The 26500-nt window shown below is 43.4% G+C and overlaps 1 protein-coding gene across 1 annotated transcript in view; it reads right to left on the reverse strand.

Moving 5' to 3' along the window:
* Positions 1-2701: 2701 nt before the first annotated feature.
* lrriq1 (leucine rich repeats and IQ motif containing 1) overlaps positions 2702-26500 on the reverse strand; it is a 60623-nt gene continuing 36824 nt past the window's right edge. The window contains exons 18-24 of the mRNA XM_023955454.1: positions 18959-19030; positions 18778-18863; positions 18026-18112; positions 12176-12245; positions 9504-9564; positions 8251-8368; positions 2702-3689 (exon numbers count right to left, since the gene is read on the reverse strand). Coding sequence (XP_023811222.1) covers positions 3556-3689; positions 8251-8368; positions 9504-9564; positions 12176-12245; positions 18026-18112; positions 18778-18863; positions 18959-19030 — 628 coding nt within the window. The 3' untranslated portion in view covers positions 2702-3555. The remainder of the gene's footprint in view (positions 3690-8250; positions 8369-9503; positions 9565-12175; positions 12246-18025; positions 18113-18777; positions 18864-18958; positions 19031-26500) is intronic.

Consider the following 26500-nt stretch of genomic DNA (forward strand, 5'->3'; position numbering starts at 1 on the left):
GACGGATGTATAGATGGATGAATAGATGGATGGATAGATGGATGGATCCATAGATGGATGAATGGATGGATGGATGAATAGATGGATGGATGTATAGATGGATGAATAGATGGATGGATAGATGGATGGATAGATGGATGTATAGATGGATGAATAGATGGACGGATGTATAGATGGATGAATAGATGGATGGATAGATGGACGGATGTATAGATGGATGAATAGATGGACGGATGTATAGATGGATGAATAGATGGATGGGTGTATAGATGGATGTATAGATGGATGAATAGATGGACGGATGTATAGATGGATGAATAGATGGATGAATGCATAGATGGATGAATAGATGGACGGATGTATAGATGGATGAAAAGATGGATGGGATGAATAGATGGATGATAAGATGGATGGATGTATAGATGGATGTATAGATGGATGAAAAGATGGATGGATGTATAGATGCATGGATGTATAGATGGATGAATAGATGGACGGATGTATAGATGGATGAATAGATGGACGGATGAATAGATGGATGGATGTATAGATGGATGTATAGATGGATGAATAGATGGACGGATGTATAGATGGATGAATAGATGGATGAATGTATAGATGGATGAATAGATGGACGGATGTATAGATGGATGAATAGATGGATGAAAAGATGGATGGATGTATAGATGCATGGATGTATAGATGGATGAATAGATGGACGGATGTATAGATGGATGATAAGATGGATGGATGTATAGATGGATGTATAGATGCATGGATGTATAGATGGATGAATAGATGGACGGATGTATAGATGGATGAATAGATGGACGGATGTATAGATGGATGAATAGATGGATGGGATGAATAGATGGATGATAAGATGGATGGATGTATAGATGGATGTATAGATGGATGAAAAGATGGATGGATGTATAGATGCATGTATAGATGGATCGATGTATAGATGGGTGGGTTTATATTTGGATGAATGGATGTATTGATGGATGGATGGATGGATGGATGGATGGATGGATGGATGTATAGATAGATGGATAGATAGACGGATGTATAGATGGATGGATGGATGGATGGATGGATGTATAGATAGATGGATAGATAGACGGATGTATAGATGGATGGATGGATGGATGGATGGATGTATAGATAGATGGATAGATAGACGGATGTATAGATGGATGGATGGCCCAGCAGACCTGAGTGTGGCCTGCTGATTCTCCTTAGTAACAAATTCTGCACAAATGACATCAAAGCGACATTCCATGAATGAAATGAAAAGCAAACCTCCACCTCTGGGTGGAGGAAGGTCTCTGTAGCAGGGAGGGGCAGCCCGACTGGAATCTGCAGGAAGTCCTTCAAAAATAACCGGAGGAGTCGTTCCATTTCGCTCCTCACTGGAGGATTTGTGTTCCCACCCCCAACCACACCACCTGCCATGCGCTGCAGGGACAGCTTTGGTTCGCTGTGGGGTCAGCGACCGTCACCTGGGGCTGCATGATGCCACAGGAGAACAAATATAAATAAATAGAGGTGATTTAAAGCAGTGGATGGCTTGTTTTATTGAGCTTCTAAGATGACCTGGCACACTGGCTCATGCTGAGGAGAAAATGCGAAAAGTTGGCTGTGGTTTGGTGCGTCTGGAGATTCCACAGTCTGGATGGTTGGGTTGCCACACGCTGATCAGTCATGCTTATTATTTTCTGCAGAAACCCATTACTCCAACCTCCTTGAAAATGTCCACTTTACAACAGCGTGACAGCTCAGTCTGCTGCTTTCCATGTCATGCTGCACTCATCATCACGGTCAAACATGACTGAAATTAACTCATTTTCAGACCTGCAAACCCAGACCCAAAACCTGGTTGAAACTCAAAGCGCAATGCCCACAGCACTTTTAGGTCTGATCTAATCCACTGAAATGTCTTCAACTTTGGCTCGCCACAAAACAAGAAGGACTCGGAGGCTGTTTTCTGCCAAGTCCCAAACTGTGGAGCTCAGGTTTTCAAAAAGCAAAGCAACAGATGATGCTATTCAAGTTTGTTTTCACTTATTTTGTCTTCAGTCCTTTCAGCGGTGCAGCATTCCTGAGCACCGCCGACCTTTAACTCCTGAGTCAGCGGGGTTCATGTTGAGATGCTGCACTGCTCATCTGGGATGAAAACCATTGAAGCAATCCAAGAATAAAATGTTATCATCGACGAAGAATGTGTGCAGGAGGAGGCCCCATCCTATCAGACGTGTCCAGCAACACTTTTGCATTTGGAACAATTTGTGATTAAAACATGTTTGAACTGTATAGAAAAAGGCAAAAAGTCACGACTGTTTCAAAACACTTCAAATATATGTTTGATTTAAACAGTATAAAATACTGATGACATCAAGTTTTGCAACAGCAAAATTGTTTTCCAAAATCTCACTTGTGACGCGTGAAGCATCCAGTGAAGGAAAACGCATAAAACCATCTGTATCATAATTGACACGTAGATTTCCAACTTGGGTTGTTTTTAACTATGGAGTTTGAAGCTTTCAGCAAACTGCTTAAAAACTCAATCTACATTCAGAAAAATTCTAAGCAACATTTGGAGGAACTAAAACGAATTTTCTGTCAAAAATGCAGCTGTGGAGTGAGCAGTGACAGGAAGTATTTTTTATTTAAAAAGCACTAGATATGTTTGTTGAAATCAATTCTAAAAATGGTGGAGATATATAGTTAAAATGAAAGTCAGACGTATTCAAACCTCACTTCAGGGATGACAGACACGTTCAGACATACAGACCCTCAACCCCTGAATGAAGACAGGACCACCGCATCTATGTAATGCTCACCATTAGAACAAGCTTTGTGGGCTCAGGCGCAGTCAAAGCCCACCCCCCTGCTGACTCGAATAAATGAGAAATGCAAGGAAAATAAACAGACTGCCAAACACCTCTGGCAGGGAGCTGCTCTGAAGTTTTCACATTGTCAGGGCGTGAGCTGAGAAAAAACCTTCCACGCCTTTGGTGAGCTTCCTCTAGCAATACAGCAATTGTGTTACGATGGAACTACAGAACAGTCTGCTGTTTAAAAAAAAGTGTTGTTCATTTGTTTTGGAAACTGGAAACCACAAAGAAGATGTGATGGTTAAAGTTTACATCTGAGAGAGGAGCCAGAGATGCTTGTTCAGTAACAATAACAGGAACAGCAAGTCAAAAAAGAAGCCATGGGTTGGAAAAGTGCCGGTTCTCACTTCGCATTTGGCAGCCATGGAATTCATAGAGTGACACTTGAGTAGAATAGAAACGATAGAAGCGCCTGAAGATATTTGGTCTTGTGTGGCTGGAATTGGTTTTCTTACATTTTTTAGAGGATGTCTGAGGATTCAGGATTCAGCAGCAGAAGAAACAGTCCAGAAATAGAATTACAAGTACATCTTTTTAACATTTGGAACATCATTTTATTATATGAACAGCTATTCTGGAATTGATTAAGTAAAAACCAAAGCTGCAGTTAAATCAACATTTTAAAGTGCAGTTGAATCCAGCACAATCCTGGGCTTCACTTGTGCAGCCTGCCCCTCTTCTTGCCTCCCCCCCAGCCACCGCTCTGATGTACAGGACTGTCTCTGAAGGAGATGCGTTCCTTTTTGGAGGGAGCAGACGCTGCTCGCTCAGCAGAGGAAACGTCTTTGCCTGAAACAGATCGAAAGAAACATACATTGGTCTTTCACCGGCGGATCTAAGACTGACGCTTGTGTAATGTAAACGTCAGCAAATACAGATTTCAAGACGTGTTTTTTCTCCCAAAAATGGAAATGTTCTGTTCTGTCTGCTAATCTTGATAAAACAGAACTGTTGAGCACAGAGAGTAACTGTAAAGCTACGTTTTGATACAATTTCACAACCCGTTTTGTCTAATGGGTAAAAGGTAACCCACAACCATGATTAGTAGAAGTAAAATACCTTTAATAATAATGGATTGGATTTATCTGCGCTTTTCAAGACACCCAAAGCGCTTACATTGTGTCCATTATTCATTCACTCCTCATCCATACTTGGTGATGGTAAGCTACGGTTGTAGCCACAGCTGCCCTGGGGCAGACTGACAGAGGCGTGGCTGCCATTTCGCGCCTACGGCCCCTCTGATCATCACCGGGATCATTCATACACCAGTGGAGCCACACTGGAGGCAAGGAGGGTGAAGTGTCTTGCCCAAGGACACAACGACATTTTGGCAGGTGGGAGCGGGGATCGAACCGCCAACCCTTCGATCATTGGACGACCCACTCAACCACCTGAGCCACTGTCGCTTTATTTATCCTTTTCCAGCTGTCAAAGTAATACTTTGTTTATGTTAATGTTTCCGAGTGTGATGAACACCTCTAGGGTATAAATATTATTTATGGTTCATTTTTGACCCCCAAATTCTAAAAGCTTTCGAACGCCAGAAAAAACTCAAAGGTCACAGAATAAACTCCCTGTAATTCATAGATACACCTTCACACACAGAGAACTGATACACATGACGCTTCCAGGGTTTAGTTAAAAGAAAAAGGTGCCAATTCTGCCCCTGAAAGAAGCAATGCCAGGACAAAAGCTGCATGCTGCTCATGAGAAATACCATAATTTCCCCACTAAGGCGCATTGGATTATAAAGCGCATTTAACCCTTGTGCTATCTTAGATGACCCCCCCTTACATTGACATGTTCTCCCTACCATGACAAAGGTGGATAAAGGTGAAAAGATTTCATGTAATCCATGGACACCAGTGAAGATCACAAATCATTGAAGAAAAAAGGTTCAGAGCACTGTCTAGTGGGTCTAGATGACCCAACTCGCAATGTCAAAGTGCCTAGGATAGCATAAGGGTTACTCATGCTCACTGGTGGTTGTTGTTTTGCTGGAAGTTTATAATGGTAATTTTTGACCCGTAGGACAACAGAATGTTAAGGTTACACATTAAGTTTAGCTAAATTTACCTAAAAAAACGAAAAAAAATACATTGACGATTCAATTTTTTTTATTTGCATGCCCAAAATCACAACAACAGTCGTCTCGATGGGTTTTGTGCAGATAAATGTAGGGTAAAAAATATAATAAAAAGGATCATGAACACGCAGAATTCAATAAAAAGATTCTAAAGTGAACTAACTAAACTAAAACCGGACTTCCCCGGCCTTAGACCCTCCTACGTGGTTACACGACAAGATTTGATTTTTTTCCACTTTAACCTAACCAAGTTAATGTCAAGAGGAGATAATGTCAAGTAGAAAACTACATACTGGAAATGTTTTTTTGCTAAATTTTCACATTTTGACAATCATATAATTAAAAGAAAAAGCCCAGAAGAAAAGAACAAAAGCTCTAAATAATTCTGATTTATTCACGTCAAAAAGCTCAAATCCTGTGACAGTGGTGTGTTTTGAGTTGGGCTCCAGTGTGGCCAGGTTAGGCGTGTGTTATCGTCCTCAGCAGCACTCCCATCTGTATCGGAGGTCTTTGCATTTTGACTGTGGATCAGCACAAAGCTTTCCAAACACAGGGAACAAAGACGGCTCCTCTGCAGCGCATGATCCATTCCACGTGTAGACCTCAAGCCGGCAGTCTCCACAGCCGCCCCACTCGGGGAGCTGAACAGCGGGTGGGGGCTTTAGGTGGGAGGCCTGAGCTGAGTTGCGTGTTCTCAACTGGCTCCAGGGGGCCGCACTGCTGGGATAATTTAAAGAATCCTCATCCACTCTCAAGTCAAACCTAATCGCATCTCTTTTAACTTGGACTCTCCTTGTATCCGCAGAGTTAGCGTGTGGACGTGTTTGGACACTAAAGAAATGCCACCTCAGTGCTGAGAGATCAGTCTTAAAACAGTCTGAAGTGATGAATACGATCTATTCTAATATCCAATGATGTGCCTTTACATTAAAAACATACGTTGCTGCTCCTGTTCGGGTCCACTGTTTAGTCATCAAAGTCCAGCAACAATCCTATTTGGATCGATTTTAAAAGTGTTCTTTTATTTATGATGATGCTGTTTTCAGTCAAATAAAAGAAAACCTGTGTTGAGTTCTAGGACAAAGTTTCTGCAGAGCAGCAGGAGTTCATTACAAATACACCTCTCAGTTGATGCAAAGCAACCCCGCCTCCCCTTTCCCTCCCCGTAGCTGAGAGTTCTCTGTTTATATGCTCTCCCACTAGCTTACAGCCCCTCCCAACCCCCAACCTAATATTACTAGTACAGCAAAAATAGCGACTTCTATTGGAGCTGTACACGTTTGATCCAGATTCCAGCTCAGATGAGGAAAACAAAGACGTTCATGGATCTATTTGTCTACAGGTGGATGCATCAGAATGGAGCAGAGCAGGGAGCTTGCAGATCATGCAGCATATTTTCCTCATCACACTTTCAAACTTTTCCCAATGCCCTTTGTTAGTCTCCTCCTGTTTCACACTCATTTGAAAGAAGAATCTCTCAGAAATGCTATTTTGAGCTTCATTTTCTTTATATTTGGTTCCATCATGAAAAAAGACCACAAGAACAAGTTAAAAACGCCAAAACAACATCCTTTTCATCAAAGAGTGTCTTTAAAAAGCACAAATAGACGGACGCAATGTCAAACTTTCGGACCAACCACTGTGACCAAACAAATTGTTTTCAGTGGCTTTCCTCGTATTGGGGTTGAACGGCGGTCACATTTGAGGGAGCCGTTTTGAAACACGAGGGTTTTTCCTTTTCAGATGTAATGAAAATATTTTGTGAGCCTGGAAACCCACTTCATGGTGCTGTCCCAGCGAGCGCTGGGTATCACGTTGCAGCTTACAGTTGAAGGCTCCAGGGTCTTTTTGCAGTCTTTACTGCGATGGCAAACTAAGTGAACCCTCCAACTCTAACGTTTTCCCTTTGATGCATGCGTCCCACTTCAGGGTGGAAAGGCCCATGCAGCCTTCTGGGGGACGTTTTGCGAGGATTTACATCAAAGCTGCATTTTAGTTTGTGTCGATTTTTCTCCCATAAATGTTTGGTGACTAAAACCGTTGCACAATGTTTGTAAGTTCATGAAAGATGTTTGTTTTTTGAAAGCAGTTCTTGTCTTCCACATTCTCCATTATTTAAATTTTTCAGCTCAAACAAAGGAGAGCTCTCTTTCTATGCTGAGGACAACAATGGGCTGCTTGGGGAGCAAGAAGACGCTTACCGCTGCACCTCGTGGACATCATTCCAAAGTCAAAATCCAATTTACCTTTGTTAACAGGCACAGGGCTCTTCTTCACTTGGATTCCGTCTTAAAGTGGTCATCTGCTCTCTGCCTGTCAGTGGCATCTTTGTCACTGAAGCTCCTGAGCCTGAGCCTGCTCTTCGTGACAGAGGGGCCAGTCATTCTTCCCTGAAAGGACTGATTTCTTTCCCTCCCTCTTTTTTTTTGGTGTCTGTGCACATTTCTGTCCTGGACCCGACCCCGTATGCCCCCCTCCCCTGGCTTCCACAGCGGCTGCCCGGTGGACTCGGTCCAGGCTTAAAGAGCAGCAGGCTTCAGCCCCAGCTCAGCCACTCAGGCTCATGTACGACGAGATTTCAGAACATTGGTTTGCAAACGTCTCCAAATGCACAGCTGCACAAACACAGGAACAACAAAATATTCCTGTAACTTTAAAACATGCATTAATATTATATCATTCTCTTGTTTTTGTAGCAGTGAGCACATGTAGTGGACAATGCAGACTAAAGCTTCAAGAGGCCACTTTCTGACTTCTGCCTAAAGGCACGTATATGGGCGTTTTGGGTTTCTGCGTTCATGCGTAGCTACTTACATGTAGAGTAAAAAATAAAATAAACGAATGTGGCCAAACCTCCCATGGAATCAAAAAAATTATTTTAAAATCCACGTACAAAATCAAAACAAATGTGTCAGGGAAATCTAAAGGAAGTTTTTAATTATGGGATGGCCACAGGACCTCTGGCTTGGTGGTTATTTTTGGCAAAGAGGGAAATTGGGCAATTTTCACTTTTTACCACAAAATGGGAAAAGAAAACTTTTGTTTGAGTGATGTACGAATATTCACACACATGCAAGCAGGTGAATTATTACTATTGCTCGGTAACAGTCAAAACCCCAAAATGAATTTTAACTTGCAGTTAAATAATTTGGATTATTAATTCACAAAAGATTTTCTTCTGATTTTGTTTTCCATGCAAACAGAATTATAAATCTTCCCAGTGAAATACTGATTGTGGATGAAAACATTCCAACCAAAACTCACTTGAATGATCCCAGAGGCTTTTATGAGGATGTGTGTTGCCTTTACTGTGGAGCTCAGACGAACTGCTGCTGGCCCACAATGCACCAGCGTCACGGGGCTCTGCATATGCCTGCTCAGCCTGCCAAACAGACACAAACGCACACCATAAAAATCCATCTTTTTTTCTAAAATTTGAATAGTCTTGCAGACTTTGTCTGCTCCTGTATATGAGGAGGAGGAGGAGGAGGAAGAGGGAGTCTCCTAGTGCCAGTCATGTAAGGGTTAATGGCCGACGAAGTATGCATTATCACTTTTTAACGCACGCCGTGGTAGCTAGAAAGACGACGGTAGCTTCCGCGAAGTGCGTTCAAAAGTGATAATGCATACTTCTTTTACTTCCACTTTCTAATATTACTATTTCATTCTTACTCACTGCTACTTTGTTTTTTTCTAACTGCTATATTTCTTGTTTTGGCTGCTGTGACAACTGAATATCCCTCCGGGGATCAATAAAGTCCTATCTTATCTTATCTTATCTTCTAAGGCCATTAACCCGCTTATACCATGGTCACTTACAAAAGAAATAAATATTAACCAGTTTTTAGTCCTTAATTCTTCTTTTTTTTCCGATTTGGATTGCTTTTTGCACAAAAAGCAAACTATTTGTTACATGGTGCGTCGGACGGTTCAGGCTTCCATGGCGTGCGTTAAAAAGTGATAAAGCATACTTCGTCGACCTTTAACCCTTACTTAATGCTGTCTTAAACAGCACAGGGTGACCACAGAGTGGTTTCTGACTTCAAAAATCTTACGTGCAATAGCATCTTTTTCAGAAAACTACATTTTGGTGATTTATGGGTCTCTGCAATTGAAGTAACCCTTGTGCTATCCTAGGCACTTTACCATTGGTAGTTGGGTCATCTAGACCCACTAGACAGTGCTCTGAACCTTTTTTCTTCAATGATTTGTGATCTTCACTGGTGTCCATGGATTACATGAAATCTTTCCACCTTTATCCACTTTTGTCATGGTAGGGAGAACACGACAATGCAAGGGGGGGGTCATCTAAGATAGCACAAGGGTTAAGAAAACGCAGTGAAGTGTAACGGAAGATACCTAAACCCCAGACTCCACACCTCCTCCCCTATGTCAAAGCTGATGACCAGCAGTAGAGGAGCTACAGGACCAGCTGTGAATATGGATTGGGAAACCTCCAAAAATCATATCCTGATTTCCTGTCAATGTATGAAGCGAATAGCGTGAACAGCGCTCACCGTCAGCTGCACTCTGCCTCCGCTCAGGATGGATGAGTTCATCTCAGGTAAGAAGCGACCACTGAGGAGCAGAAAGCTCGTTCACCAGAGTGATCATAGCCTCATCACAACTCTTCAGCACATTTATCGAACTTCAATTCTAAACCAAAGCTGCAGTGAGCAAAGCCAACTTTTGTGTCACATTGGTTGGGTGGAGGAAAGTTGAGGACATCAATTTACACCCAATTTTTGTTCAGATTCAGAGAGCAAAGAATTTCAGAAAGAGAAAAGTTCCGTCATGCAGAGCATATTTCCAATGTTCCAGATAGGAGTGCTGAAAATGATATGGGGATGTGTCATTTGGCGGTACTTGTATCTATTCAAAATGCTTACAGGAGGATATTTATTTAACTATTTATGAGTGTCCACTTCAACCCCCGACCGCTAGTTGGCAGCAGAGCACACTGAGTCTGTTTGAGCAGCTCTACACCACACCAAAGAACAGGAGAATCAGCTTGTTTTAAATGCTAAATGTTCAGTCAGCCTCGCATCGCCTCCTGTATATTTCCAGGTACAGCTCTGTGTATTGGCACAAGAGTCTGGTGATATCGCCAGACTCTTGTGCTTAACACAACCATAGTTCCAGACAGGAGCTCCTGCTGTATCTAAATCAACTTCCTATTTCAGCTCAGGAAGCAGACATCCTCTCTGTGTTTGGGGCTACACCAATCAAATCCAATCAAATCAAATCAATCTTTATTTATATAGCACTTCTCATATAAAACACAACACAAGGTGCTTTTCACTCAAGACAAAACAAACAAAGAAAATGATATAAAACAAGCACGAAAATTAAAACAGAGGCCCCGTTTCACACCTCGCACCCCCTAACTGATGGATAAAGAAAAGGGAAATAGGCTGAGGGCAGAAAAATGAAAGATAAAAACTAAAAAAAAAAATTGTTGTTGGAAATACTGATAGTTGGGACCCCCCTATCTGGGAAAAGCTGCATAGCTGGCCACTGACAAAATTCTTTCTGAGAAAACGTATTAACCCTTGTGCTATCCTAGGCACTTTAACATTGGGAGCTGGGTCATCTAGACCCACTAGACAGTGCTCTGAAGCTTTTTTCTTCAATGATTTGTGGTCTTCACTGGTGTCCATGGATTACATGAAATCTTTCCACCTTTATCCACCTTTGTCATGGTAGGGAGAACATGTCAATGTAAGGGTGGGGTCATCTGGACCCCATAGGATAGCACATGGGTGAATAGCTGTTAACTGTAATGTAGCACAGCAAACGCAAACATCTGTTCCAACAACCTTCAAAGATTCTTGAAGAAATCAGGAAAACAGTTTATTTCTCCTTTAAGGTTTTTGTTGGAGAACAAAGGAATTCAAGTCAGAGATTCCAGAGTTTGGTCCAAATCGTCTTTGTCAAAGTAAGAACTGCTTTGTAATAATGTCTTGGATGAATGGAAAAATTCTATTTCAGACTTTATTCACTTTTGAAAAACGTGAAGTTAAGTTCAAATATGAGTGATAACAAAATAAAAGAACAAGCTTTAAGGTACAGACACATTTAACTAAAATTAAACAATTTATTCAGTCCAATAGAAATAAGAAATAAGATTAAGAAAAAAGAAATAAACATTTTGTGAACGTTACATTTTTGACTAAGGCAAAAGAAAAACGAATAAAACTTCAGCGTGTTCACGTTATTGTGCAGTTACTGAACTTTATAAACATGAATATAATGTTGGTCTTTTTTGTCTAAAATCTATCAAACATGTTGTGATTATATGTTGGTTCAAAAACTGCTTTTGCACAAACATAAAAAAAACAATTAAAAATAAATTACCCTTTAGAAAGAATCATTTTATTTGGTTTTTGTGAGGTGTACATGAAACTGCATTTTAACAAACAAACATTTTTAATGAATTTAGTTGAAAATGATTATTGAAACTATTGCAACTTTAAGGAAAAACTGTGAATGGGCTGCAGGATTGTAGTCAAGGAAAAAAAGGTGGAGAAACACTGGTCTATAGCAGTCAGCGGGATTTTGGCTTCTTGGAACAAGCAGCTACTTCCTGTTTGGAACCATTTCTCATATACAGTCAATGACTTAAACTTTTGGGAGCTGTTTTAGGACAAAACTGTGTTTTTACACACATTCCTCACTGTTCTGCCTGCTTTCTTTATCACCCATCAACCTAGATTTTCATTTCACTTTTTCTAACATTTATCATTTTTGTTTAGCACAACCTCAGTTGCATTCTGGTGTTTTTTAAGAAAAAGAAGTATTGTTATGTATGAAAAGGTAATTATAAAATAATAATGACCGTGATCAATGTTTTAAAAAACAGATGATCGGATAATTTAATTTGTTCATTTGTGTATATTTTATATTAAAACAAAACTGTAACTTAAACTGACATAAAATGTCAGTTTTATAAATCTATCACAGACAAACTCAATTAAAAACTTATAGACTTTTCTAGTAGGATGTTGGTGTTAAATTCCTCTAAATTTCATTGAAATGCTTTAAAACCTTTTTCCATTCAAACTGAACATAAAAATCCAGTTTGTAGTCTGTGATGAGTAATAGTTGGATTCCAGCAGACCTGCAGGTGTTTTGTAGTGAATCAACAGTGTTAAGGAACAGAATGTGGTGTCACACATGAACTCCTCACCTCTGGGACTGCATGTGTCCTCTCGGCTCTGTCCTCTCTAACTGCTGAAGGCCCAGCTTTGCTGTACTGACTGCATTCAAATGAAAATAAACAGCAAATCATCTTCAAACACTTTTTATGAACACATTTTATGACGGAAGCATTCTGAGTTTCTTTGGAGGAGCAGTCTAAGGGAATGGGACGCTGCTATGACTGCTCAGCGATGAAGTTTGATGCTTTTCAACACTGAGTAAACCTCCTCTCACCAATCGCCGCTACCACCTTGTCTTGTATGTGTGTAAATGTTCACACATTGGTCTGATTTTGGATTGTTTTATCGCCAACTTACTTTTAGATTAGCTGCTAATTTGACTGAATCTATGGTTTAATATATGTACCTACTGTTATTTTTGGATCTTTTAGGGGGATTCTAATATCCACCTTAGGTCTGCAGATGAAAAATAGCCCTTTGGCCAACTCTGGCATATTGACAGGAGTGTTTATTAATATGTGCTGTCCAACATCAATCAGTGGAAATCTTTTGGCTGTGATTAGAGTCAACCTGGGTCTGTGCAGACTGATGGGTGCTCGAGCGCTCTGCAGTGTTTGTTTGCTGAAATCTGGCTCTTTGCATTGGATTTGCATTGGATTCCGGTGGAGCCTCTGCTCTCTGCAGCAGCTTTTAATGGAGGTTGCGGTTCTTTGTGTAATCGAATCAAAGCAAATGTCGAGCAAGTTTGCTACAAAGAGAAATCTGAAAGGCCGCTGATTTACGAGTCGTGCTGAAATCCCATAAAAGGGCCGTAATTCAAAGTAAACATTTACACTGCGCTGACAGTAGAGCTGCTGTGAATGGGTGTCAGCTGATAATGAATTCTGACAGCCCAGTGCTGGAAATAATGGCACATTTATTTAAGCATTTACTCACTTTTGCTGAGCTGTGAGAAGAAGAAAGACGTTTTACAGTTTTCATGGGTTAATTGAGAAGCCACACTAAAAATGTCAAGTGATGGATGCTTTCCCTCAGGGCAGGGACCAGGAAACCGCTCCATGCTGTTTGCAGGGGTGTGGGAGGCGGGGCCTCTTGAACAGCATACAGTTTTAATTACAGCAATACAAAACCAAAGCAAGGATCAACCCTAACAATAAATTACATCATCAGAAGATGAAAACTCTCACTGACCAGGTTAGATTTTTAGGATATCAAACATCACCCACATGCACAAACATGTCAATGAAGCCCACCATAATTTGACCCCCCCCCCAACACATGCACACTCTCTCTAAGGCCTGTAAGACCTCCAAAAGCTCCATTCTGACCTCCTCCAACCTCCTGAATTCCCCTTTGTACTCATCCAGGACATGAAGAAAGTCTGGCAGGAGTCACGCCTGTTAGAGGGAACCCTAAGCCCATTAAGTGAACTCCTCTCCACTCAGGAAGAGTGAACTTAATATCAGAGAGCTGAGAAAAGGGAAGCTGGAGGCTGTGGCCCACAGCAAACCGAAGCTTAAGCAGAAGAAAACAATGGAGCTTCATAACCTTTAAGCCAAGCAACACAAGCCCAGTTTGATCCAACAGCACTGCTTCAGAATGCTCAACCACATTGGTGAATCATCTCCAAACTGATTTTGCAGTGCCAGGTAGAGTGAAGTTTTTGTTCCTCCTGCCATTGTTCCTCTTTCATATTCAAAGGTTAGGTCTAACTCACACTTGGACTATTCGGTTTGGGCCATTCACTGTATAATTGGGATAAGTGACCCCCCCCTCCTCTCTCTCAAATTCCAAACAGGAAGTAGCAGCTAGCTGCAAGAAGCCAAAATCCCATAGACGTGGAGACTATGGAGAATTAAACAGCTGTTACTCAGTCATTTTACTGAGATTAAATATTCTTGCTTTGATGCTTTAAACATGTTCCTGTTAGTCCAATTTTTTTTAAATAATAATTTTTCTTCATCGCAAGTTACCCAAGTTATACACTGACTGATCAAATGTCTCAGTAGAAGCTGGCCCCCACATAAACGTTTGACAGATTCTCCTGAGCCACTTTGAATGGAAGGAGTGTGGACTTCAAACAAGCTCACTCCTGATTGGCGGCAGTAGTTGCCATAGAAACGTTGACTCAGCTTGACTCAGACCAACCACTGTCATCTGGCTCCAACATGGCAACGTCTGTGATGGTGACTGAGTTGGTTTCATATCAAAAATTCACTCTCATTGGGTACAAGGGGCTGCAAATTTTGGCGAGTATTGGTCAATGTGGCGGGGGCAAAAGTTAAAAAGAAGATTTCTCAGGCATACGAGGAGAATGGAGATGTTACCTGAACGTGTTAGTGCTTGATCAGAGATGATTTTGGGCAACACTATCATCCAACAAAAGCTCTGTTCACACTAGACATGTGACACAACACGCATTCTTCTTCATAATGGACAAGCAGGAAGTGGCTTCTTCTTCTTCTTCTTTTCTACTGTCCACTAGTGCAGGTCCACCATCTACAGTTGGAAGAGGCTTGGTCCGAAATGTCGAAGCGGTGTAAAACTGGGACGCCATCCAAACATCACTACCAAATCCAAGTCTCTGATTGGTCAGAGTTCGACCCGGTTTAACCCTTGCAATGGGAATTCAATGGCCGCACATTTTGCACACGGAGCCCAAAACCTGTCTTATAAATGTGTGTGGCTACCGGCAAAGGGTCAGTACAAAGTCAGATATCTATCATTCTTCTTATCATGGTGTGTGTGGAGGGGGGAGGCAGTATGTGGGTATAAAACAAAATGTTTGTCTTGTGCTTTTGTTTTTAAAATGTTTTTGTTTTTATTTATAGCGCGTTGAGTGGCATGAGTTGTAAAAAGTTTGATTTGAAGATAGACTTTTCAGTGAAAGTGGTTGCTTGAAGACGCGTTGCCGAGGCCTGTGTGAGCGTAGCTAACAGTTGTGACTGCAGAAAGCTCTTTCTCAAGAGTACAGTGTGAAAACAGACCAAACCAATCGCTGCTCTGTTGAACTGAGTCGCCCGGACATTCCTGTGCTGAGAGCCTCCATAGACAATCTGCTTTCTTTGGCAAAATCAGAGCTTCACAGTGGTAACAACAAACAGACAAACATTTATGAAAGGAATTCCAGCTGTTCAGCTGTCCTGTTTTAAAAATCAAATAAATGAAGCTTTGTTTTAAAAAAGTTTTCATGACTGCTACCTTCACAGAACAAACAAAATAGAGGAAAATGTAGTGCCGGTCGTCCACTGGAGTGAGTCAGTGGTCTTGGTAGGGTAGCTTTGACTGCTACCCCACTCTCCATAAGTGTAAGAGTGACTCTAAAACACACAGGGAGGGTAAATTCCACGGCCTCTGTAAACACAGCCTCAGAAATTGAAATCATATGAGTGGTGGTAACTGCTCTGTGACTGAGTTATTTTGGATGATTGGTCATAAACACAGTGATTGTATTTCAGCTCGACTTTGTTGATGACTTGAAGTGTGAAATCAAGTTAAGTGCTGGGGGGGGGGGGGGTCCTGGCTGAAATAAAAAATATGAAACTTTGTTTCTGTGCGTCTTGGGGATAGATGTTTGGTGGGGTTAAAGTTTGGACGGAAAAGGAAGTTTGGGAGAGCGAGGCTGTGTGCCTGCAGGGCGTTTGAGGAGGACGTTGCTGGAAAGTAAAAGTATGAATGCAGATGAATGCTTGGTGGCACAAAACATCGCCCACAGCTCAGCGGCCAGGTACTAACAGAGGCAAATTACCCTGCAGAGGAAAACATGAAAAGTGTTTGTTTGGTTTTTTACTTTTATGGGGGGATTTCTCAAAGCTCTATACTATATTGTCTCTATCTCCCACTCTGGGTATGTAAGCCGACACCCATTTCAAGTGGGTTACTCGTGTCCAGCACATCCACACAGAGAGCCCGGATAAAATAAACATGCCGCGTCAGATATCTTGGAAAGAATCTGTCATGGGTTTGGGGCTAATCACCTCCAGAAGGGGCTTGACTCAAAACCTGAAACGTAAGCCCCTGTCGGGGAGCGCTGGCTGGGCCGGCTTGGCCCAGGGCACTGAGAATGGTTCCAGAGAAGGGGGCGCCTTCAACAGGTCAGACCCGGGGTATTGTGAAGGACGGTTAGGTTGTGATGCTTTACAGCATCAAGAGTCAGTTCCTGTCGCACAACATCTGTTGCTACTGTCGCCACGGCCCCAGGATCTCCGTAAAAACACAGTGGGGGTTGTCTGCTCCGAGGGAAGCAAGTCAGGGTTACACTTTTACAGGATCCCACTCTGTTGGATGAAACAAGTGACCAAAGATGCTTAAAGTAAGAAATGACAGTGTAACCCCAGCTCTTATCTAATCTCTCATAAAATGATCTGCTGTTGGGAAAACTCTCCATGCCGGGGGAAAAATGTGGTCTGACAGAAAGAAAGTGGAAACCTTTGAAAACCTCTTAAAGTCGCCAGCTGAGCTGAGAGCTCATCCACAGAACTGGTAGTCACCAAACGCAAGAAATGAATGCACCTGCTGTGTGAAAGCACCGCAACGTCATGACACCCTCATGGTCAGGATCACATGAAGAATTATTGAAGAATTCTTTTGCTTTTCGATGGTTGTCCAAAAAGGCGTTCATAACCCATTTTCACAACACATAGCTCCTCCCCGCTGAGCTAATTACTGGTACGGACGCTGCTATTTTGGGGCTAGAAATCGTCAGCAAGCAGTGATCGGTCCGAGTCGGTTTGAGTCAATGTTTCTATGGCAACCACGCTGTCCTATCAGGAGGGTGCTTGTTGGGAGTACAAATCTGAAAGCTGCCTCAGGAGAATCTGTCAATCAAACGGTTACTGAGGCATCTGATTGGTCAGTGTATAACTTGAATAGCTTGTACATCAGAGAAAACATCATGGAAAGACATAAGAATTATGACGAACATGTTAAAAACAGATAGCAGCACAAGAATGGTTATTCTGACAAATACATCAGCAGGTACTTCCTGTTTGGAACGCAAGGGGGGAGGGGTCACTCGGTCCAGTTCTTCTATACAGTCTGTGGTTGTTACTGATGATTGTGTATTCCTTTTTTAGGACATTTCAGCTGTGAGCCCCCGGCTGCATGATGTTGTATTTTGACCCAGCAGTTGACAGATTTTGGAAGGGGACCTGGCTGCAGACAAGATGGTGCCCAGACATCATTAGCCAGAAGAAGAAATGCTAGTTTTCCAAATCGTAGCAGCTTTTATTCAAACATTTTCATGGGCATAAACGGTTCTGTGTGCTTCATGAGCTTAAAACGGAGCACAAATGGTTATCCATTTATTCCTTTCAAAAAGGATATTAACAGAAGTGTTCAGATTTGTAAAACTGTTCACATTCCTTCAACAACTGTGACTTTTCAACCCTCAACGGGATCAATGTGAATCAGCTTATTCTGTCACGGAGAAAAGTGGCTTTGCGCTGGTATACCACGCTTTACATTGATGTGTTTCATATCGGTGAAAACGGCTTTAAGGTGTTGCTTACCGGCGCAAAGCCGCTTGTCTCTGCCGATTCTCGTTGATCACATGAAGAGTTGCTTTATGTCAAAGAACATAAAAGGTTTTGACAGAAACATCTACAGTGTTAAAGGTTTAACGCTTAAGACGGAAATAACCCTAACTGTTAGGGTTGTTAGTTAAAGAAGAAGGACGGAATGTGACCGGCTAATGAAGCCATCTTGTTGTCTGCAGCCAGGTCCTCTTCAGTTGTTGTTTTGTTGCTTCATGTTCCCTTTTTTAAAATGTTTTAGAAAAATGTAAACAAAATTGCTATAATACCACCTTATGATAGAAGTCATCTTGTACCAGCAGCAGTCAGTGTAGAACTGCATACTACAGATCAGGCCACCCCTACCTTTTAATTGGCTGAGTGGTGCAGGTCTGCTTTGTGCTTTAACTGGGCCGAGCTGGTTTCTGAATAATTCAAGACGAACAGATGGATCTGAGAGCGAAAAGAGAGTTAGTGACTGAAGGACAAAGAAGACTTGAATCCAGAGTTAGAACAGCGCTCGGCTTCAGCTGATGCCAGTAACAGTTACTGCGGACATAACCCCGTGTCCTGGTGGTGCTTCCTGACAAGAGGCACTGCTACTCAACTCCCGCTCTCACAATTCTGATCAAAGAGTGGCCCTCCTCTGCAGGACCTGCATGCAGGGTGGTGACGGGAAGGCTCCTGCTTCTTGGAGTGGAGGGGGGCTCACCTTTCCACCGCTACCATGGAGGTGGAATGCATCTCATCAAGAGTCAACTTGTGCAAAAGTTTCTTGGCAATCTCCATTTCCTTTCCCAGCATTCAAGTGAGTCCCAATAAGAGATGACATGCACCGGCTTCTGCTGTCTGTCACGGTTCGTTTACATACACGAGTTAGAAAGGTTCACTGATGTTCAGCAGCGGCATTACAGATCAGGACGAAGAGTTGAAAACATGTGTGCTTTGGTTCTGTTCAGGATGACAGAGTTTGGAGCTTTACCATGTTTAAATTAGGGGTCCATGAGAATCACAAGAACTGAATTTAACAGGTGAAGTACACAAATGCTACACAAAAAGCACTGAAAACACAAAAGCTCAAGGCAGCACAAACCAGCAAAGTCTATTTCATGACTCACTTTTCTGTCTCCTTTCTTCTGTAGTGGACTTCATCCTCTGGGCTCTTTTTAGCATTAGAAGAGCCGTTTTTCTGTCAGTGAAGCCCCTGGAAACAACAAATGTGTATACTTTTAGTGGAAAAGCACACTTTACCACTAAAATGTTTACTGTTGTCTTTACTGAAAAAGGAAAAGGTCTCACCATTCCTCCAGAATCCTCTCTGATCTTTCTGACACACCAGAGGCAGCAAAGGTTGAAGGTGGAGACTTACTCCTAAAAGTGGAGAAAAACTATGTCTTCATTTTTTTTACATTTTAAACACTTATATTTATGTTATCAAAAAGTACACTTTGGTTTTGACATTAACATAATAAGCCAGTGATTAATTAATAATAATTCTGTTGTGCCCTTACACTGGTATGATTCCTTGGGTAGGTTAGCAGAAGATACATAAATAAATATATGTATTTTTTTTTTACCGAAAATACAGACACATTGACAAAATATGATTACTTTTCATTCTTTTAGTCAAATGTTCAGACAAAATCAATATTCAACCAGTGATATTTTTGAAATCTTGACAGTAATTATTGAGCCAAATTTTCTATTCGACTCCATATTAGACTATTCTATTAAACTATTAGACTATTCTATTAGACTTCATTGTTTTAACTATTTTTTTTTTTACACTTGTCCTGTCCAACAGCTAGGCAAACAGATGAGAGCTGAGGGCCTCTTGTGTTGGACATATTTTATTTTAACAAGAGGGGTTATTAATCTTCAGACAAACCAAAGGTATGTCTGAATAAACCCCTTTTGTAATTGAGGCCAAACTTTATTAATTTCAATCATGTTTGAAAATCTTTGGTGTTGGACCGGACGGAAAAGGAAAGAGGGGAAGAAGAGAGAGGGACGTTAGAGAGAGGGGGGGGGGTAGGAGGGTGATAATAGGAGGGGAAGGGGGGTAAGACCATGAAGCAGCATAGAGCAGACAGGTTTACTGGTTGTTTATCATTACGGTACGGTTCAAATGTAGTACAAAAAGGGCGGGGCCTGTTCACACACACTCAAATATTATCAACACACCTGCTAGCTGCAAGAATGTCCACATGTCAACATGTACACAAAACAGATAGTGTTCACGAACGCATACCTATGCCTTTAAACCAACTAGTGTGAAATCTTTCATTCATTCAATCATGCAAACTATTAGTGCAAAGGTGAGCTAACACCTGTGCTCAGGTGAGTGTTTATGTTCTTCTAAAATGGATGGTGGAATGTGAAAAGAAGGAGGAGGAGCGCCCAGCCACCCCCACACCCAGACCCCCGCCGCAGCAGCAGCGGCAGCCGGAATTCCCCCAACGCCATACGGGAACAGGCAGGGAACAACCGCCCCCCGGGCGACCAAGACCGCCACCCAGGCCAGGGCCAGCAGGACCGCCGCGAGGCCCCCAGAGCCAGAGAGCAGGGAGGCGCGGAGGGAAAGAGAGCGCCGCCCCAGCCCAGCCAGGAAAGCAGCCCCCCCGCCGCGCCAGAACAGCCCAACGCAGGGCCCCACCGGAGAGGGACGCCCACAGCCCCAGACGAGCACCCCACCACCACCCAGGAGTTCCGGGCATCCCCCCGCCCCGACCCCAGGTACGAGCCAGGACCCCCCAAGGGAGACCCGCTCCGCACTCCAGGCAGCCACCCACCCGGCCCACGGTTGGTCCAGGTAGGAGCAAGGCAGGGGCCCGCCGCCCCCGCCCAGGAGGGGGGAACCCCGGGGAAAAAAGGGTGGCCCACAAGGGGTGTTATAAATATGGCCCGACCAGGCTCGGCCATGTTGGAAGTTTGGCGGGGCCCAGCGCCCAGGGGCAAGGACCAGGACCCACCCCCCAGGGACACGAACACCCCCAGCTCAGGTGTAATATGAACCCCCCCACCGTGCGGAGAGAGCACCGCCGGGCCCAGGGAGCCGGCACCCAAGGGACACGGCCGCAATCGCCAAGGGGCCCGCACCCCCCACCAGGGAAGGGGTAGGGGACAGATGGACCCAGGTCCCACCTTCCTTGTAAAATGTGTGTGCGTGTATGGGTGTTTGAGAGGGTGTTTGTGTGCATGTGTGTGTGTTTATGTTTGAGTGTATATATTGAAGGGGGAGGGGTGTGTGTACTAAGGGGGGTGCAGTTAAAATTGGCGAGTAGGGCACTAAGGGGACATCTCCTGATTACTCACAGTGATGTCCCCTCACCCTCCACACCAAGGGGCCCTAAATGTCTAAGGTGCGGTTAAAATTGGCGGGTAGGGTGCCAGGAGGACATCTGCTGCTTGCTTGCAGTGATGTCCAAGCACCCCCCCTACCAAGGACCCTACATGTCTAAGGTGCAAATAAAACTGAAAGAGGGGGGGCCCACTCCATACGGCAACCATAGGAGGGGAGCCACTGCCAAGTAGCCCCCCCCCAAGGCGCATCGCAGGCTAGACCCCCCACCCCCTCCCCCTAATATGAGGTTATATGAGGAAGGGGGTAAGTTGGGGACAGCTGGTAGACTGTCCCCTGGTGGTCAAACAGCCGTCCCCCAGCCCCCCCCCAGCAAAGGGGCCAGGGCCACCCAGCCCAGGGGCCCCACCCCCGGAGGCGCCGACACCCCAGGCCCGGCACCACCCACCCCACACAGAGAGAGAGGAGCCAGAAAGCGTCGCCCCCCCCCCGGAGCAAGCCCAGGCCCCCACCCCCAGACGCCGGCCCTAGAGGAGCTCTGGTCAGGCCTCGACGGGACCGAGGAGGCCAACCGGCCGAGGCAACCACCGATTGCCTCAGCGGAGACCCCGACCCGTTAGCCCCCCCGACCCATACCAATAATGGGCCCCCCCTCCCCCCAGAACGCCCCCCCACAGGACAGGGCCGACAAGCCCCCCACCCCACCCCACCCCAGACCCCGCAGCCGAAGCGGGTGACACCCAGAGCGACCGGGGGCCCCGAGAGGGTTGTCCCGTCCCGTCCCAGAGCCAGGGAAGGGCCGATCCCAGCCCCAGGTGCAGATGGGCAGCCCATCTGGCGCCGCTGCCCCCCCCCCCCCCCCCCCCCCCGAGCAGGGCCCCCCCGCCAACCCCCCCCAGCACAGGCAAAGGGACCACCCCCCCAAGCCAAGCCAGACCACCACCCCACCCCCCCACCACGCACCCCCACACCCAAGCCCAGAGGACCACGCAGCGCCCCAGCCCGCCCCACCCAGGCACCGGACCCGACCCCCCGACCAACGGAGCTCCCCACCGCCCCCGCCAGGCACCGGAAGCCCCGACCCCCACCCCAAACCACAGCAGAGGGGCAAGGAGCAGCGACGACCAAGCCCCCCACCCCCTAAGTCATGGAGTCAACCACAGGAGACCAGAGAGACTGAATTCTTTCAAAGTTACTTGAACCTTGGGCTGACATTTTTTCCAAGCTGATATGATCAAACAGCAGATTTCTGTGTTGACTTATGTTTATATTTTTCTTGTTTTTCCAATTTATTAAAATAGTTTTTTTGGCAATACAAAGAGTTATGAAAATGATAGATGCTAATCCTTCTTCTATATCGATGGCACTCATGTCACCAAGCACACAAAGTGACGGTGAGGCAGTGATTGAAACCTTAAGCCAGACTGATAGATCGGCACATACCTGCTGCCAGAGAGCCTGGACAGGAGTGCAGAACCACAGTGCGTGCATGTAGCTGTCGGGTAGATTATTATCACAGTGCTCGCAAATGTCTGAGTTACTGAGACCCATCTTGAACATCCTCTGTCCAGTGTAGTAAATTCTGTGAAGAGTTTTGAGATGGATTAGCTGCAGATTTGGACTTTTTGTCAGTTTAAAGGTGTTTAGACAGAGTTCTGACCAGAAGCTTTCATCTGTGCTGATGCTCAAATCTGCATCCCATTTTTATGTTGGAAGGGCAATATTGTTATCTAAATTACATAAAAGTTTTTATACTTTGGAGAGAGTTCTATTCATTGAAAAATTAATCAGAGTGGTAACTACATCTGGTAGCTTTAAATCGTCGTCTTTAAATTTATACTTTTTAGTAATACTTGATTTAAGTTGCTGATATTCCAAGAAGTTATTTATTCCATATTTGTCTTGAAGTTCCTGGGGAGTTATGAATCTTCTATCAGTAATTACGTGCTCTAGTTGTTTTATGCCCCCTGCTTGCCAAGCTGGGAAGTGAATCATTTTTTTGTTAATAAGGATGTCCGGGTTGTTCCAGATGGGTGTCATTTTGCACGGTTGAATTGATGATTTTGATATTTTGAGAAATTCCCACCAGGCTGTTAAAGTGGCATTTATATTAATGCTTTTGAAACAATCCTGTTTTTTAACTGTTTGGCTAATAAATGGAAGATCTGATAGGTTGATCTTTCCACATAACGCCTGTTCCAAGTCTAACCATGAGTTAGTTTCTGGATTATTTTTTAACCATTTTAAGATGTATTGTAATCTATTTGCGAGAAAGTATTTGTGGGAGTTAGGTAATTCTAATCCTCCACAGCTTTTTGCAGATTTTTAAGTTTTTAGACTAATTCTTGCAGGTTTGTTGTTCCATAGAAAGCTTGATATGGATGAGTCTAATGTTTTGAACCATTTTAACGGTGGTTGTGTGGGAATCATTGAGAAGAGATAATTAACTTTGGGTATGATTTTCATTTTAACCATGGCTACCTTGCCCATAAGGGACAGAGGCAGTTTGGTCCAGCGTGTTAGATCGTCCTGTATGCTTTTCAGTAATGGGGTGTGGTTTAGCTGCACCAGTTCTGATAGTTTGGGGGAAAAGTGGATACCCAGATATTTGATATTTCCTGTTTTAACTGGAATTGTGAGTCTTTGTTCCATATTCCTGTTGAGTGGTAATAAAACAGACTTATTCCAATTAATGGAATAGTCTGATATGGAGGAGAATTCATTTATGATCATTGCTGTTTCATTTACAGAATGTAAATTCCTTAAAAACAGTAATATGTCATCCGCATAAAGACTAATTTTATGATGGCTGTGTTTGGTTTTTATTCCTATAATGCTCTCATTCTGTCTTATTGCTGCAGCTAAAGGCTCAATGAATATAGCAAAAAGAGAAGGAGAGAGTGGGCAGCCCTGTCTAGTTCCTCTTCCAAGAAAAAACCTGTTGGAAGTCTGTTTATTAGTTCTAACTGATGCATTGGGGTTGTGATATAATATTTTGATCCAATTGATGAATGCTTCTCCAAAACCAAACTTATGGAGGGCAGCAATAAGGAACTTCCAATTTACTCTGTCAAAGGCTTTTTCAGCATCCAGCGATAGTACCGTCATTTCCTGGTTTTCAATGGTGGCAAAGTCTATTATATTAACTAGTCTACGGACATTATCATCCGAGTGTCTGCCTTTGATGAATCCAGTCTGGTCGAAGTGAATTATGTGAGGAGTGATTTTTTCTATTCTCTGTGCTAGTGCTTTGCAGATGATTTTTACATCTGCATTGATTAAAGAAATAGGGCGATAGCTTGAAGGACTAGTGGGGTCTTTGTCTGGTTTTAGAAGAAGAATTATGTTGGCTGAGTTCATGTTAGGTGGCATTGATTGGCTCTCATTAATAGATGTGACCGTTTTATAAAATGTTGGTGCCAGTTGTTCCCAGAATTCTTTATAAAACTCAGCAGGAAAGCCGTCAGGCCCTGGTGCTTTACCATTGGGCATAAGTAACAGAGCTTCATGAAGTTCAGACGGCGAGAGCGGAGAATCTAAGTTTGTGATTTGATCCTCATTTAGCCTGGGTAGGTTTACATTATTAAGAAATGAGTCAATACTTTGCTCTGACGGATTGATCTGCGGTGTGTACAGGTTTTTACAAAAGTTTTCAAATGCGTTATTAATTTTGACCGGGTCATGAGTGACATTTCCTGTTTGGTCCATAATAGAGGTGATTGATGATTTTTCTCTATTAATTTTAAGCTGATTAGCCAGAAATTTGCCAGATTTATTAGAGTTTTCAAATCTTTCAAGTCGTAGCCTTTGTATTTGAAATTGTGTTTGTTTATTAATGATGTCATTTAACTGCAGCTTTAAATTTTTCAGATCTCTCAGAATGTGTTCCTGTGCAGAAGCAGCATAAGCAGTCTCCAGGGTTTTGATTTTATTTTCTAATTCTAATAAATCTGCTTTCTCTTTGCGTTTTTTGTGCGTTGAATAAGAAATGATTTTCCCTCTCATGACTGCCTTTGCTGTTTCCCAAAGAACGCACGGTGGGATGTCTGGAGTATTGTTGAAGTCTAAGAAGGTTGCCCACTCTTTTTTAAAGAATTCAAGAAATTCCTGGTCCTTTAACAGAGACGTATTAAACCTCCAAGTTGTACCAGAGGGTGTGGATTTTTCCCTAGAAATATTTACAGAGACTGGTGCATGATCACTGATAATAATTGGATGGATATTGGAGCTTTGAATATTTTTTAAAAGAGAGTTACTGATTAATAAATAGTCTAAACGGGAGTGTGAGTGGTGAACTGGAGAGAAAAAGGTGAACCCCTTAGTGCTTGGATGACATGAGCGCCACGCGTCGCAGAGACCCAAATCATTCATGTACTGCTTTAGAATACTTGCAGACTGCCATGTATGCTGATTTGCTGCTGTGCTGAGTCTGTCAAGTTCAGGGTCCAAAACAAGGTTGAAGTCTCCTCCTATAATGATTGTGGAGTCAGAGTGAACTGAGAGTGAGGTGAAGAATCTGTGAAAGAAGGAAGAGTCGTCAACATTAGGGCCATAGACACTCGCTATACAAAAGTCCTTATTCTGAGTGGATATATTAATGATTACAAATCTGCCTTCTGGGTCAGTAACTGTATCCTTATGAGTAAAATTAAGATTTTTATTAATTAAAACAGCAACTCCTCGTTGTTTGGAGTTGTAACTGGCAGAGTATATAACTGGAAATTGTAAGCAGCACATAAGGTGATTCAAAGAATTCGATAAATGGGTCTCCTGCAGTAGAGCTATATCTGCTTTTAGACCATCCAGGTGATTTAACACTTTCAGTCTCTTTGGCTCAGAGCCAAGTCCACGCACATTCCAGCTAACGATGTTAAGACTGTTCATAACTGCTCTGACTGAAAAGGTATAAAGCTAAGTAGTGCTTGTGTACCAGTCCGTGTGCGCGTGCCCGCATTGAGAAGCGCTGTGCGCGTGAACGTTTTCTGGCTATGTGAGCTGCGTGTCGCGTGCGTCCTATGAGAGCCTGTGTGAGGTGATTGCAGTATGTCGGCGTGTGTGTGCGGGATCGCATGTGCACGCCCCTGTGTGCGCTTGTGTGCGCGCGCGCCCATTCCGTGCATAAATAAATACTTACCGAGGATGAGTTGCTTCCAGGTGATTTACATATGATGAGGGGGGAGAGGGGGGGGAGGAGAGTAAAGGAAAGAAAAAAAAATAGAAGGGAAAACGAAAACAACAACAAAACAACAATAGAAACATGAGTGGGACTGAGGTGAAGAAGAAAAAAAAAAGACTGTTTGTTTTCCTGAGATCGAGGTGTGGATTATTGATGATCCGGTTTTCCATTCATTGAAGTTAGTTTAGCGGGTTTCTTCTGGGCAGCGCAGATGTTCTCAGCGCGGATCTGAAAGCCTTCAGCACAGCCAGGGGGTGATCTCCGGGTCCCGGAACAGCCGGCCGTCCACGTAAAGTTTGTCAACGGCCACAACCGCTCTCGAACCAGCAGCAAGATGCTTCCTCCTCAGCGGGAACAGGATCTT

This window comes from Oryzias latipes, chromosome 6, assembly GCF_002234675.1.
Source record: "Oryzias latipes chromosome 6, ASM223467v1".
NCBI classification, from domain to species: Eukaryota; Metazoa; Chordata; class Actinopteri; order Beloniformes; family Adrianichthyidae; genus Oryzias; species Oryzias latipes.